This window comes from Ochotona curzoniae, unplaced genomic scaffold, assembly GCF_017591425.1.
Source record: "Ochotona curzoniae isolate NIBS_2020 unplaced genomic scaffold, NIBS_Ocur_1.0 contig_3432, whole genome shotgun sequence".
Taxonomy (NCBI): Eukaryota; Metazoa; Chordata; class Mammalia; order Lagomorpha; family Ochotonidae; genus Ochotona; species Ochotona curzoniae.
Window position 1 is genome coordinate 12,780,614 of NW_024465859.1, and position 16,556 is coordinate 12,797,169.

Genomic DNA, 16,556 nt, shown 5'->3' on the forward strand with positions numbered 1-16,556 from the left:
TGTATTTGGGAAAAATCTGCAAGAAATGAATATGCAGACACCAGGATCTTGCTAAGAGACCTCAGGCTCTGTATGTTGCATCTGGAACGGTCTCCATGCGTGGTGTGCCCCCAAAGCATGCTATGGAATAGTGAGACATGATCAGTATTAGTCTGTGCTGCTTCCAGAAAGTTCCTAAACAAAATGAGCCATTGTGTTCTACTTGCTTGGATAATATTATTCCTATTTTAATGATGGTCACTGGTGAAAGAATTATACCTAGGGTGCTTGTATGGTAAAATGTGCTGTGTGTCCCATAGGAGTTAAATTCTATGTTTATAATAAAAGAGTGTGAGATGAATGACTCAATCCTGAAAAGAAGAGGATATGAAATTGGGCAGGACTAAAATGAAGAACTCCTCTTAATTTATGGGAGCAAGTCTTTTCTGTTTTCTAGAAAGATGCTGGCAACTAGAGCAAACCTCCCATTAGAGCTTCCTTCTTCTGCAACCCATATTAGTTTCTGTTTGTCTAACTCTACATTTCTGCCCACAAATTGTTCTTGGAATAATTTTTTTTCTTTCATATATCTTCTTCATTTAAAAAATCTATTATGGGGCCCGGCGCGGTGGCGCAAGTGGTTAAAGGTCCTCGCCTTGCACGCCCGGGATCCCATATGGGCGCCGGTTCTAATCCCGGCAGCCCTGCTTCCCTTCCAGCTCCCTGCCTGTGGCCTGGGAAAGCAGTTGAGGACGGCCCAAAGCTTTGGGACCCTGCACCCGCGTGGGAGACCCGGAAGAGGCTCCTGGCTTCGGATCGGCATAGTATCGGCCCGTTGTGCTCACTTGGGGAGTGAATCATCGGATGGAAGATCTTCCTCTCTGTCTCTCCTCTCTGTATATCCACCTTTCCAATGAAAAAAATAATAAAAAATAAATCTTTAAAAAAAAATCTATTATGATATTTTAATCAAATCACTCTGCAAACCTCGCAGATCTCTTGGACTATCTATGTGCTGCCATTCTTGGATTTCACACAACTTTTATGTCAAAACTTCTAGCCCCTCTGGGGGAACTGAATGAAGTATTGCACTGTATTGAATGCTGTTTGATGGGAGATTTTCAAATTCACATCACAGTCTTATAGGTCATTTCTCAGTGTAATGGGAAGACTCTTGTTTTTCTTCGGCAGGTATGGGTTCATACAAGGGCACGTGGTGATCCCGCGGATCAACCCTAACTCCATCTGTGCTGCAAACCACACAGGGGTGTACATCCTCCAATCCAATACCTCCCAGTACGACACATATTGCTTCAATGCTTCAGGTGGGTCTTCAGCTATTATATCTTTGTTTTGCTGGCATGTTAACCTTTGGCAGTGTGGCTGGCATCAGTTCCATTTCGGTTTAAGTGGAGATTAGTGGAATTCATTTTACAGATGCTCACAGAGTAGTTGTACAGTAGAAGTAAGATTCCTTTCTCTGTGGTTAGGGAGGCAATTATTCAACAAATAGCAATGAGAAATCTCATAGAAAGTCAACAAATGAAGTAAGAATTCAAAGAAAGGAAGATGAATACAGAGAGAAGAGGGCTGTTTTCCTGGGAATGTGGTCAGGGCAAGTGACTCAAAGGCAAGGCATTAAGGATAACCCTGATTTGGGTGATGGAGAGAAGTTATCAGCAGAATGAGGAGCCAGTCCCAAGTTAGCAACATAGAAGCATCCTGGTCTATTCCATAAACTTCGGAGAGACCAGCATGGCTCAAATCAAAGATCAGAGAGGAGACAGCCAAGGAGTGATGTTAGAGAGGTAAATGGGGCCAGATTACAGAGTGGTTGGTTCATTTTGTCACAGTGGAAGTCACTGTATGGTTTCAGTAGGGAGCTGATGCAAGCCAATTAGCTTAGCTAGGATATAAAGACAAAGAAGCAGAGTATGCAATAGACCCTTTGCCTTCTTGGATGTCTGGTATCTGGCTGCTGAGAAAACTGGAAAATAAAAAGCTAAGTTAAGTAAAATATCTCCAGCGGCTAGCCTGGAAACACATATTTGTGAGTCTAACTCAGCTCCCAGAATGATTAGAGAATTCAATCCATTGACAATTTTGAATCTTTTGAGAAATATCAAAACCACAAATATAGATTATTTAAAGGCCAAAAATCAAATCTTACATCTCAAACTGAGCCTTCTAGTCCCCATAGAGGGAAAGATGAGTCCTCCAGGAAACTCTTGCCCATCTTTTATGAAACTGTTTTTCTTGAATATTGGAAGAGGCTGTTTAAAAAAAAAAAAAAAAAACAAGTCTGAAAGTTACTCAGGATGCTGTCCACGTGATATTAACAGATCTTGTGTATTTTAATAGAATGTAAAGACTACAGATTTAACTGAAGAACCGTCACTATGAGCTGACAGCAGTGGCTTTGGGCTGTGCTATTATGTCAGCACTGGGGATCAGGAGAGGAATTCATAAAATCTAGAGTTTAGAATAAAGGGAAAGTGTTGAAATGCTGAGTGTGAAGTCAGCCAATTTTGGGAAATGTATATGCACATATGTATACATATATATGTATGCACACATACGCACATATGCATTTATTTGATTTATGTATTTGAATGGAATGACAGAATGAAACAGAGCTTTTTCCTCTACTACGTCATGCCTCAAAATTTGTAACAGCCAGGGCTGGCCCAGGCTGAAGTCAAGAGCCAAGAATTCCATCTGGATCTTCCACATGACTGATAGGAACCCAAGAACATTGGCCATCATGTGTTGTTTGTTAAGGGGCACATTAGCAAGAAGCTTGATTAAAAGCATAGGTGGGAGTCAATCCCAGTCACTCTGAAAAAAGATGTGTATATTTCAGTAGCTTAACCTGGTGTGCCGTGAGTGCCACCCCATGACAAATATGTACAAGTCACCAAACCTATGGGAAGATGAGCAAAACAAGGAAGCAAACTGCGATGTTTACGCCTTTCTGCTACATGAGCAAAGAACACAAATGAAATTTAACTCAAAGGGGAATTCAGCTTAGGCTGAACAACACATAACTTGTATTCAATTCCCATAGCCATACTCAGAATATCCATTTTAAAGATATTATAATTTAAAAACAAAGCAAATCAAAAAGAAGTAGACACTGCATGGCATGGATTCCAGCAGGCCCTGTCCTGGTGTAAAGAAGCAGAGGAAGACTTTGGGGAAAGTTTGTGTTCTAGGTGAAGAGATTTGTTCAGTGCCAAATGTTGTGTATATTTTGGTGACTCTAGGTTCTGCTTGTTGCTTCTCCAGTTGAATAATGCTCACTGAGTATATGCAGTAAATTGAATAGTTGTTTACCCGCATTGTCTCACCTAGTTTACATGTGGACTCTCAGAACTTTAACTCAAAAAGGTAGAAGTAAATGCTGTTTTTTGCCCGGACATGAAGTTATGTGGGAAGCCTGCTCCCATGATTTTTCTCCCCACCTTTACTTTTGCCCGCAAAGCTAGGTTTATTCACAGAACAGGGAACAGCATTGATTAATATTTCGCTCTTTGGAGGGTAGGGAGTTAGTGTGTTTGAGAAGCTTGAGAAGTATTGGTGGTTTATTGTATTCCAAAATGATCTGATTACAGTAGTAAAATGAAAAGTAAAGTTCTTCTTTTTCTTTTCTGTCTCCCCAATTGGCTCAGTGTTGATCAACTACCCTGATTTTTTTTTTAAGTTTAATGACAATTTTATTGGTTAGCTTTGTGTAGTCAGTACTGAGGTAAGCAGAGTGTAGGAAAGAACCAGAAGTTGGAATTCTTAAAGAAGTTAGCAATCTTACTGAAGCTACAGGATGAAAAATAGTGATACTAGAGAAACATATGAAAACCTATGGTAAAATAAATTCAGATTGTCTCGGTTTAGAGCCAGGTTGGTCCTGACGAGTTGCTGGTCAGTGAAAAACCTCTGTTGGGAAGGTCCTGGATTGTTTTAGCATAATATCTGGAAGCATGTGATGATGTCCAGTGGTGCCATCTGCCAATGAACTGGCTCCACGGATCAAAGCCAGTGGGACAGAAGTTGATGGCTTCAATAAGCCTAAATTTTACTGATACTTTTGGAAAGCACAACCTATGGCTTAAAAATGAACTATAAGGAAGATCCTGAAGACTACTCTGTTGGTTATTGCCTCATCCCTCTGTTGTGAAGGTCCACTAGGAGCCTGCTGAGTGAATATGTAAAAAACAGATTTGAATTAGTTTTTTTCAAAATGCTTGCTTTCAGTAGAATGCGTCATTCTTTTGATAAGATAGAATTTAAAACAAAACAAACAAATAAAAGACAAAAAACCTTCCACATTCATTTATTATCTGCTCATTCATTTATTTGGGAATGCTTATCAAATACCAAGGATGCATTAAGTCTGGAGGAAGGTGCCTTTCTATTAGTGCCTAGCGATTAGTGACTGGCTTGACTAATTACCATTTCTCTTAGATACTGTGGTAAAGTGAAGCCAAAGGTTTTTTTTTTTTTAATAAGGTAGCCCACCAGCAAGTTCCTCTCACAGTCCTTACAAACTTCATGCTCAGAGACCCCTACCAGGTTAGTTTGTCCAACAGTGCTGTCTCACTAAACAGAATGAAAAGTGGTCTAATGAAGCCCTGGGTCTGACATGAAAGCATGAATATATTAACTGCACATTTGGGTCACAGTCTATGTTAGTGTGCTTGCCAGACTTGACATTCTTTATGAAAGTTCAGGTGAAATGGGGCGTGAAGGGAGTCTGCATGAGCAGATTCTGTCATCATTAACAGACTTGTCTCCTGTTTCTGATGTGCCCTATTCTGTATTCAACTTACTTCCTGGTAACCCTTACTGCATGGCTGTTTCCTATGGTTGTATTTGCATTTGAAAGGAGAATGTTCCATACAGGGCATAAATTTTGGAGAGAATTTTGTATCTCCAGCCATATTTTCAGGCCTGTTTCTTGTGGTGGCAACATGCCAACATCAGAAGCATCTCTTAGGTTAGGCGTATCTCCAATAACATCCCCAAGATATACAGGATAGAATTGTCTGCACATCTGCCTAATTAGCTCCATGTCCTTATTTTAACTGAGAAGAGTTGAAATTTTTTCTGAAGATGTATTTATTTTTGTTAGAATGATTTACAAAGAGAAGGAGAGACAGAAAGATCTTTCACCCACTGTTTTATTCCCCAAATGGCTGCAATGGCTGGAACTGAGCTGAGCCACAGCCAGGAGCCTCTGCTGGATCTCCCAGGCAGGTACAGGGTCCTGAGGCTTTGGACCATTCTTAATTGCTTTCCCAGGCTACAAGCTGGGAGTTGGATGGGCAGTAGAACAACCAGAACACAAACTATATGGTATCCTGCCACTTCCAAAGGCAGGATCACCCAGTTGAGCTGGGCCACAGAAGAAACTTTTTGAAATGAATAAAAAGCCAAAGAAATCATAATTATGATTGTCCCCATGAACTTGTTAAACTCTGAGAGGCAGGAACAGAAATAGGATCTGTCCAATAGGTGTGGAGTAAACGTTTTACAAAAAGAAATGAACATCTTACAGGTGTAACTTAGTTACCTCTTAAAGTACTACCCTTTAGAATTTATCTAAATGTTTCATGATGTTTAAATGTTTAAATAATCATATTTGCTGATCATTTGGAAGTTAACATTACCAGAAAAATGGACTACTGGGAAGTGATGCTGGTAACTTTTTTTCCTTTTTCATTCACCTGATACATAATTGCTATGAGTATTTCTGGCCTGGCCACACATAATGTTCTGGCCAAGGCAGATGGGTGGCCAAGATAGCTATCAAGTGAAATGAGTAAGATCATTTCAGATAGTGGTGGAAGTGAGTGGATGAGAGCAAGAGGACATGCAGTGATGAAAGGAGGAAAGGAGTAACAAAGGGTTGATTTAGATCAGATGGTGAAGAATGGCTTCACCAACAAGATGATTTTTCTCTCAGAAGTCTCCTTAGCTCTAGATTGGCATGAGTGACTCTCCTTAAAACCTATTTTTTTCTAGTTGAATGAGTAAAGCTGACTGTTATTTTCACTATGAGGATAAAGAAATATTCAAGCAAAGAATGTCCTCTTCATCTGTAGAAAAAGTGTTTCCAGCAAGCAGGAAGCAACCAAAACTTGTTTTGTTCAAACTATGTTTTTGTTTAGTGTTGTAAACATCTTGCAATCTATGGTAGGACACTTAAAACGCTTGTGATAACAGCCTTTTTCTTGATAATAATCAGTCTGCCTTTCTCCATATTACCTTCCATTCATCCATCCATCCATTATCCATCCATCTTCATCCATCCATCCATTATCCATCCATCCCCAATACATCCTTTATCTATGCATCCATTCATATATCCATCATTATCTATCCACCAACCCATCAACTCCTCCTCCACCATTCATTCATCTAATCATTTGTTAGTTCATTTACCATCAATCCACCCTTTCCTGTGATGGATTTTCCAGGCCAGCTGTCAAGGGGCTTCAGATAGTGCCACTCACAGGCAGGCCATAAGTGACTCTGTGGGTGATCAGACAGACGCACAGTGCAGGCAGAGATCTGTATTCCTGAAGAAGGTAGGGAATAAAAGATGAATAAACATAGGTAAAAGAAGTGACTGTGATAAGAGATTCGAAATGAATAGTCTTTGGAAGCATTCTACGTACCGTGGGAAAAGTGACCAGATCAGAGCTCTACGTTGAGGAGTGGTCTTTGTATGGAAGACACTGAGAAAGATTGTAACATAAGTGGATGTCTTAAAAGAACACTAGAGACATTTGTTCTGAAACATTTTAATCAAGCAAATTAATTACAGATTGTACCACTTTTCATCTTTTAATTATCATGTTGGCGTATGTGGATAAACACTTGTTTGCATGTATATGCCATGCTTTTTTTAAAAAATTATTTCTGTAGGTTTCTGAGACTTCAAATGATTTTCTTATGCTGGTTCATACATTTCTTAATTTTTAAAAATATGAAATTGTATAAAAATGAATCCATTACAAAGGCAGGGATGTTCCTAGCAGATTTATTAAGTATCAGGAAAAAAAGTTATTTGGGATAAGCTACAATAAAACTGCATCCTAACTGAATGGATGGGGGTAGATTTTGCTTACGATTTTCACACCTTTTTATTTTCTTTGTAGCTCCAGACGGAGAAGACTGCTCATCAGTCACAGACCTGCCCAACTCCTTTGATGGACCGGTTACCATAAGTACGTATCTCTTATCTCGATTCCGTGATCACATTCTCAGGAGAGGGTCAGGTGTAATTCCTCTGGTATATATTAGAATAGAATCTCTGCTACTTCCCTAAGTCTGAGGAAGATTGGTTCTAAGTCAACACTCTTTCCTCTTGTCCAGCAATGGCTTGGTTATCGTCTGGTTTGCTGTTTGCACCAATGCATTGCTTCTCAAACTTCACACATTCCCAAATCATTTTCACATTCTTTTGGCCTGCCTATGTATACCACATTGTAATTTATTTTGTATTTTTTTCTCTTTAATCGACTCATTCCTTTCTACTTAAAATACAATTTTAAAATAAAACTGCAGATGTAAACAGCAACATAACTTGTTGTAAAAGAAGGCAATTTCTGGGGCCTGATGCAGGAGCCTAGCAGCTAAAATCCTTGCCTTGCATGCGCTGGGATCTCATATAGGCAGTAGTTCATGTCTGAGTTGCTCCATTTCCCATCCAGTTCCCTGCTTGTGGCCTGGAAAAGCAGTCAAGGATGGCCCAAAGCCTTGTGACCCTGTACCCATGTGGGAGACCTGGAAGAAACTCCTGGCTCCTGGCTTGGGATCAGCTCAACTCCGGCCTTTGCAGCCATTTGGGGAGTGAACCTACAAATGGAAGATCTTTCTCTCTGACTCTCCTTTTCCCTGTAAAATCTGACTTTGCAATAAAAATAAATAAATCCTTAAAGAGACAATTGTTAAAAATCAATTTAAATATAAGAGAAATTTAATACTGTTCTTGATTTCTAGCTGCTTAAGGCTCTAGGTCTGAGCCACATTCTCTTTTGTAGGGAACAGGATTAAGAAGTGTCCCGTGAGTGGGTGTTTGGCATAGCAGTTAAGATGCCTGTGGCGACGCACATATCCCATACACAATGCCTGAGCTTCAAGTCCCAGGTGTGCTCCCAGCTCCCATTTCCTGTTAATGTGCACATTGGAACACAAGGGATGGTTCAGGGAATTTGGTCCCTGACACCCATGTGGGAGAGCTCCTGTTCTCTGTTTCATTGTCTTATTTGCCTCAGAAGAAAGGACTCAATCCACGTCTCCCACGTGAATGGCAGGGATCTAACTACTTGAGTCATTGCTTGCTACCTTCCAGGGAGGCATCCGCAGGAATCTAGAACTGGGAGCAGAGCTGGAACCCAAACCCAGGCATTCTGAAATGGGGTGTGGACATCCCAAGTCATGCATCATTGCCTGTATCAAACTCTTGCCTTTCAACTGGAGTTTTGAAATAGGTCAGTCGACCTCGGCCTAGCGGCTTAAGTCCTCACCTTGAACACGCTGGGATCCCATATGGGCACCAGTTCTAATCCTGACAGCTCTACTTCCCATCCAGCTCCCTGCTTGTAGCCTGGGAAAGCAGTCGAGGAGGGCCCAAAGCTTTGGGACCCTGCACCCATGTGGGATACCCAGAAGAAGTTCCTGGATCCTGGCTCTGGATCAGCATAGCATTGGCCGTTGCACTCACTTGGGGAGTGAATCATCGGGCGGAAGATCTTCCTCTCTGTCTCTCCTCCTCTCTGTATATCTGACTTTCCAATAAAATAAATAAATCTTTAAAAAAAAAAAAAGAAATAGGTCAGTCTTACAGCCTTTGGGTTCCTTTTTCAAAGTCAGGCCTTGACAATGTGCATGGCTATGTGGATGCTGGTGCTAGGGAGATGAGAATCCTTCTATACCATACAAATGTGGCCTCACAATGCTAGGTCAAAACTGTCCTTGGCCTGTGCCTTGCGGTTGAAAGGTCACACTGCGGTGGACCTCCTTTTAACATGAACTACCTCTGTTGGTTCTGATTTGAAGTTTTAGTTTCCTATGACCTGTGCAATCTTACAGAAATGATTTATTTTTTCTGAGCCTCAGTTTTCTCACTTGTATAATGCATAATTGCCTTGAAACTCAAGAAAGTTTGTCTAATACATGCCTGGCCTAGAGTAGCCAATCAATTCATACCCTGGTTTCCTTGGTCCCCAGAGATCTTTCTCAAGGTCCAGACTCAAATGGGTGGGACGATGAAATCCTCATTAACTTTCATCCGCCGAGACTATCAAGTCTTTGGGTTTTATCTTGTTTACGTTTTCTTAATTGTTACACTTTGGAACACAAGATAGGTGGACAAAAGAAATCCTGAGTTTTACCAATGCAATATAGTAGAAGTCACTTTCCATTATGCCCATCTGTATAGTACATGGACCAGATTTAAAGGCAGCGAATATTATGGGGGAGAAACAATGGGCAGATTCATCGGCTTGTTTAAAAATGAAAGATTCTGATCTTTACATCTGTGCTGGTTTATTTGAAGATAGGTTTTCACAGAGGAGGGCAGAAGCTCTGTCAATATTTAAGCACACTGATGTCCAAGCTGAGACTGGAAGTTCTCTTTAACTGACTCAATTTGCTCCTTAGAGAGAAAATCAAACTCTTCAACATCTTGAAAATCAGTCTCCCCTGTTGAGGCTATTAATCTGTAGCTTCAAATTCTTTCTGGGACATGTGGACTTAATAGTACCAGATTATATGTGTACCTCAGAAAGGGAAATAGGGAGCTGGGTGGAAGAACTCTCATTTGAGGAATTATCTTTTTGAGTAATGTGATGAACTCTTTGCTTGCAATGCATCTCATAATGCTGATGTCAAACACATCCAGAAGGTAACATTATCCTTACCTTACAAATAAGGCAACTTAAGTTTAGAGAGTTAACTTGTCTAGATTGATGTCAAGCTGGGTTTCCCACTGCATTCTTCTCTTCATTTCCAGGGTGTGTGGGAGACAGGGAAGAAAGCATTTTCTTAGTGTATCAATCGCTGTATCCTACCACCAGATAGATACTGTTTTTCATAACAACAAAAAAAATCAAAGTCCTTCTACTCCACCTTTATCTATAGTCTCCTGTGTTCAAAAAGCATCCTCTGTGATGGTTCTGAAGGCAATTTCTATCTCTCCCAGATATTGTTAACCGGGATGGCACTCGCTACACCAAGAAAGGGGAATACAGAACAAACCCTGATGACATCAACCGCGGCAACCTCAGCAACAACAGTTCTGATGAAGACGTGAGCAGTGGATTTTCTGTGGAAAGGAACACACCAGATGCTACCATCTTCCCTACTCACTTGCCAACCGCACACTCAACCGCAGAAAGTGACACAGAATATCCCTTGGACCATATTCCAACTACCAGTAAGGAGGATGAATCACCTTTCTTTATAATAGCCATTCCCTGACAAAGCATCTCATCTTTCAGTGTTAAATGCACTGCTATGTTGATTTTCATCTTTCTCTAGCATCTAGGTGACATCATTGGCAAAGCTGGGCTAGCTCCCTGGGTATTGATTATGACTGCTTGCATTTTTTTCCATCTACATTGTTTTACTTGGTTTAAGAAATGCAATATTGGAAGATTTTTCTGGTTTTTTTTTTTTTTTTTTTTTTTAAGAAGGACTTCCCTTATGCCTTCAGCCCCAGGGAGTATTGTGGTAATCCAGACATGATCCAAACACTGCTTTCACACTTATAGATTTCTTTCTTGTTCTTGATTGTTTCATTGCATGCCATTCCATACCATTCCATTAGCCCGATTTTTATAATTGTGTTTTATTCATGCAAGTTCATACACTCACCATGACTTATTAAATAATCCCCTTCCTTTGGTCTAAGGAATGCACCCGCAGCAGTCTTCTGCTCTGATTATATTAGCTTAATAATTCTATAGTCCAATCTGTATTCCATCTGCGTGGGAGGTTCCTGATGCTTACTGCATGTGTATGTGAGTACTGCATAGAGAGTGGACGTCAGTGCTGTGTTGGATGGCTTTGACATTTGCCCCTTTGAGCTCCAGTTCCATTGAACAATGTTTACATCTCCCTCTGGCCTCCTTCACTTCACTCTTTGTTTTCTTGCTATGGTTTATTTTAAAACAGACTTCCAGATTGGCCACATTACTTCCTTTGGAGGACTGTTCAAACTCAACGAGAGTTTCTGTATCTGGATTATTTTTCATAGTATGGAGTAGCTTTTCTGTTTCCCTGGCTATGTTTCATGAGAGGTAGAACTCTGGCTTCCAGATAGGGTGGCAGAAACTTACTGACTTGTGAATACTCCTAATTGTGACTTTTTCAGTTCCATGTCACCTTGAAGCCAGGGACCCCTCCGCAGCACTCTTACTTAATTTGTGGTTACTTGATCAACAGGGCTTTAAATTTCTCTTAGCAATCTGCTGGTGGGCGGGGGTCGATACAAATGGATTTGGTGTTCCTGCACTTTTTAAAGTGTTTCAGAAACCAGGTCTTCTTATCCTGTCAATGTTTTTCTGGGTTATTTGCTCTCTGGAAATGCCATCATCTTTTTGTTTGTAGTCCCGTAAGGAACTCTTTTTGAAAGTGGTTTCTGCAAACTAGGAAGGCAGTTCTACTGGTACAGCTTGTACCAGTACAAATACTGCCCTAAATTACCATTGTTTGCCAAAAAGGAAAGTCCTGATGAAACACACTTTGTGGGGATACGATGGATTAACATCCATGCCAATAATAGCCTATATAAAATATTAATTATTAAGTATTTTGCATTTGTTTTAGAAAAGACAATTCATGTATTTTATTTTAATTTCTGAAAAGATTTATTTATTTATTCTAAAGGGTTGCAGAGAAAGAGGGAGAGACAGGGAAAGATTTTCAATCTCTGGTTCACTTCCTAAATGGCCACAACAGTCAAGGCTAGGCCAGGTCAAAGGCAAGAGCCAGGAGCTTCCTCTGGGTCTCCAGATGCAATTATACATCCTCCACTGCTTTCCCAGTCACATTAGCAGGGAGCTGGATTGGATGTGAAGTATCCATGGACTGAACCAGCACCCATGTTACATGCCAGCATTGCAAATGGCTACTTAGTATGATACACCACAATGTGAGCCCCAAATATATTTTATTATCATCCATGGTATATTTCTTCAAAATTATTCCTGTTCTGGGACCTGGCATGGTAGCCTAATGGCTAAATAAAGTCCTTGCCTTTCGTACTCTGGGATCCCACATGGGCACCAGTTCAAATCCTGGCTGCTTCACTTCCCTTCCAGCTCCCTGCTTGTGGCCTGGAAAAGCAGTCCAGGATGGCCCAAGGCATTGGGATCTGCACCCATGTGAGAGATCCTGAGGAAGCTCCTGAATCCTGGCTCCAGATTGACTCAGTTCCAGCCATTGCAGCCACTTGGGGAGTGAACCTATGGATGGAAGATCTTTCTCTTTGAATCACCTTCTCTCTGTAAAATCTGACTTTGCAATAAAAATAAATCTTAAAAAAGATTGTACTTTTTCTGCTCAAGGTAGTCACCCAGTATATTTGGAGACTCCTTTATGTAAAAGGTAAATTCTAATACTTATATTCTAGTGGTAAACACAATTAGAAAGACCTATTGAAAGGAAGTAGGGATTAGGGAAATTGTCATTCATTGAACCAACATTGGAGATCTTCTCTGTGCCAGGTCCAGCTCTAGTTACTGAAGCTGTGAACTGGAACTACCTTCATGGATAATATACTAGTCCAAAATGAAAACTTGACTAAAGCGTAGTTCAGGATTTAGATTGAGTTCAAAGAAATACTTTCCTTCTTCCAAAAGACTTAGCTGTTAGTTTTAGTAGGTAAGAAAGAGAGTGTATAATTTGTGCACCAGAGAAAGTGCAAAGTTAACCTGAAAGACACGGAAGTGCTATGGGATCTAATAAGGTTAAAGGCAGCTCCAAGTAGATCAATTAATGAAAAGAAAGTTTCCAAAGAAACCAATGTGGTAGAAACCTGAACATAACATGCAGCATACCAGAAAAAGCACTGATGGGTTTTTTAGAAGAATTAAATTTTCTAAATCCCTTGAGGAAATTCCCCAAACTTTATCTCAGTTGGACTGCGAGTTGGAGCATAGTAAGAGGAGTGCCTGTCAGCTTTCTTTAATGCATGCAGGAAGTTAGGGTCAAGAGGAGGGCTGGCTGAGTGCATCAGAGAAGCCCGTCATGGCTCAGCTGGTCCATTCCTTCCTTAAGGATCCTTAGTGGGTGGCAAGAAAATTGGAAAGAACTTGCTTTCCATCTCAGTAGGTCTGGACTTCCTGCAGACTATTTATTATAAGTATTATTTTTGGAAGATTTCATCAGCTTCTTCTTACTGGTGCTCTGGAATTCTTTGGAATCAAGAAACCTAAACTAATTCAGGAAGCAGACTACTGCGTTGGAGCACTCTACTTCTGTGTGCCAATTTTTTAAATTTTTTTTTTTTTTTTTTTTGTCTGACTGATGTGGCTTACTTGAATGGGGAAACTTGGACATTCTTCTGGCTAGGCAGTAGCTTTTTCCGTTTTTCTCTGTCGCATAACTCCTTTTGGAAGGAGCAAATAATACCTAATCCTGTGTTGCTCTTGGATATTCATTTCCTGCTGTGCCTTTTTTGGGGGGGCGGGTAATGTACCTGAGAGTGAGGATGAGGGAATCAAACATCTTTCATAAAGATTCTGAGATGAAAATGAGGTGTCTGGAATTTTCAAGGTGTTCTCAGGTTTATCTGGGGCATCATGGGAGAGACCAGCTGAGATATTTCTACTCTCTCATGTGAACTTATGTATCCTTCATGAGATGTACACAAAGGGCTAGTTGTTGGCTTTTGGTATATGGTTGATCAAAGGCTCTGACTTGATTTGCAGACTTTAGGGGTGCATCATCAGATAGTCAAAGCCACATGAGAACAGGCAAATGCTCAGTGTGTACGTGTGGGATCACCTTCCTTCCTGCCTGCCTTCCTTCCTTCCACCTTCCTTCCTTCATTCCCTTTTCCTTCCTTCCTTCTTTCCTTCCTTCCTTCCTTCCTTCCTTCCTTCCTTCCTTCCTTCCTTCCTTCCTTCCTTCCTTCATTCTTTTTTCCTTCCTGCCTGCCTTCCTTCCTGCCTTCCTTCCTTCTTGGTGAGAGAAGCTACAACTTTTTTTTACAACAGATTTTCAAAAAAGTGTGTATCTTTAAACTGGTTCGTTTTGTTATTCTTCTATTCATCTATTCCAGATGAATCTGACAGTCCAAGGAGAAACTTTTGCAACTGTACAGTATTCCTGACTATCCTTCTCATTTGAAAAGAATCCAGAGTTGTTCTAAGTTTGGCAGTTTTCTTTTTTTCCAGAAACACAAGGTTATTTTGAATCAAAAGTGACAGCAAATGAGTGACAGGTAGATATCTGAGACAGCTTTATCCGATTTCAACACTTTAAACACGCACCCTTTGCCGAGTTCTTGCTCAAGCATAAAGTTTGACTTGAGGTTACTGAGTGTGAATGGAGTTTTGAAGTACTGGTTGTTGTAACTAGCTGCTAGAAGTACAACTCTAGACAGATTTGATATTTACAGATAGGGATCCCCAAAGCTGAATTCAAGGGGTTCAATTTGCAGAAAGAGTAGCATTATGTTGATGCTATCATGAAATTTGTATTTATGAAGTTCTAAGATTTGGGGGAGACTTCAGGAGATTGGAAAGATAAAGCCGGCTTTGGCTTTCCTTTTCTAGTCTCCCTTCTGTAATGTAAACTGACATTCTGTCTACACAGAACTGAGAGTAAAAGTTCTACTGAGCAGAACTCACTAAATGATATTTTCATAGTTGATCCAGTTACTCCAACTGTGCACTCAAGCAGCCATGCAACAACTCAGGAGCAAAATAACTGGATATGGTCCTGGTTTGGTAATTCACAACCTACAACTCAGGACTCCTCAACAACAGCGACTGCAGGTAAACAACTATATCTTTTGCTTATCAGTTGTTCTGAAATCTAGGTCTGTCAGTGACAAGGAAAAGGCAATCCACTGACCTTTAGTGAATAATAAGGAGCAGAGTGATATTATTATCTATCAGAGAAGCCAAAGGATCTTGGGCTTGACTGAATGTTCTTGAATGACCTCTGATATCTTCTGGCACCACATCTGTAGAATCAGAATTATGCTTCCCACAGAGATTTTGACTATGAACTTCATTCAGAAAAATGTCCCCCACAAAGAAGTTTATTAGAAAGCATATACTCCTGCTTGCTGATAATCTAATTGTCACAGCTAATAGTAATAATTGTAATAGATGGAAATGCTACCTTGAGGATTTGGACATTTGAAAAACTGTAGCACAGGAGAAAACCTTGTGCCCCATGTCAGTCTAGGACTTTTAACCAGATCCATAGTTGCTTGACTATTATGTCTAAATTCCTGCAAAATATTTTATTTTGGAGCTTGAGGGAGGAGGCATTTCAAAGTCAATCATGGGAGATTACACACGTCTCCATTTATTGCTCCTCATTGTAGAATATGGCTGTATTTCAAAATAATTAGGTATTGTATCTGCAAAGCAGAGTAGTAAAAATGCAAAACAATAGCCCTTTACATTTGCTTTTTATGAGATGATAAGCTATATTCTCTTTGTTTCTATAAGTAATAATGTAAGAAAAATAGTGCTGATGTTATGTCATCTCACAGTGACTAAGTCAGGCTACGAGTATGTTGGGGGAAGGCAGAGTTTGCAAAATAAAGAAAATGCTATTTTTTAAAATGTTTGTAACGTTCATCTTCATGAATCTTCAAAAATGGTGTAGAGCAAAAGGTTTTTGGTGCAGCATTGCATGTTGGGTCAATTTTGGGTTCTCTTGATAACTAAAAAAAAGAAATCTAACCTATCTTGCCTAGGTATATGGGGATCTAATGAAGGTTTCAGCCTCTGTTTGAATTTGTTCTCAAGGTTTTGGTCCACTATTATTCTTCTGCTTTGTGGTTACAATATCAGCCCATGGAACTTTTCAAATCAAGACTTTTGCTTCTGGTCTTATTGGTGGAATCATTGGGTTGCTTAATCTCGGTCATCTTGATTTACTATCCTACTTTTCAAACAACAGAATTTGAAATGCTTTGCCAACCACAGTACTGAGAGAAAAACTTCCCTTCAGCCAGGTTGCTAAAAGGCTCAGATCCTAACTGGAGAAAAACAAAAAGGCATCTTCTGTAGTCTTCTAATTTGGTGTCATTTTTCTTTTTGTTTGGGAATTCTGGAATTACGTGTCTGTAAGTTCTGGGAAAATATCATATCATAAATTCTTGGAGAGTGATATTGGTTGGTCATGAAAAATGATGTGGCATATCAGGGGCTAGAACTCTGAAAAAGCTGGGCTTTCAAATCATAAACTATCAGACTTTGAGAGGATCTTAAATGGTCTAGCTTAAGCATCACATCTAGTCGTTGAATTTCATACATACGTTTCGTGCCAAGTGGTTTTCCTGATGGTAGGAAAATAATACTTTATGAATAATCTCATTATTG

General features: G+C 40.1%; 1 protein-coding gene across 11 annotated transcripts in view; it reads left to right on the forward strand.

The window, feature by feature from the left end:
* CD44 (CD44 molecule (Indian blood group)) overlaps positions 1 to 16,556 on the forward strand; it is an 84,078-nt gene that overhangs the window by 34,983 nt on the left and 32,539 nt on the right. For 9 of the 11 annotated variants that reach the window (XM_040980097.1, XM_040980098.1, XM_040980099.1 and 6 more), the window contains exons 3-5: positions 1,171 to 1,304; positions 7,140 to 7,208; positions 10,187 to 10,420. The exons of 1 other annotated variant lie outside the window; for it this stretch is intronic. In XM_040980097.1, the coding sequence (XP_040836031.1) occupies positions 1,171 to 1,304; positions 7,140 to 7,208; positions 10,187 to 10,420 (437 nt within the window). Of the gene's footprint in view, positions 1 to 1,170; positions 1,305 to 7,139; positions 7,209 to 10,186; positions 10,421 to 14,870; positions 14,991 to 16,556 lie in introns of all 11 variants that reach the window. One more of the 11 variants, XM_040980096.1, reaches the window with a different exon arrangement.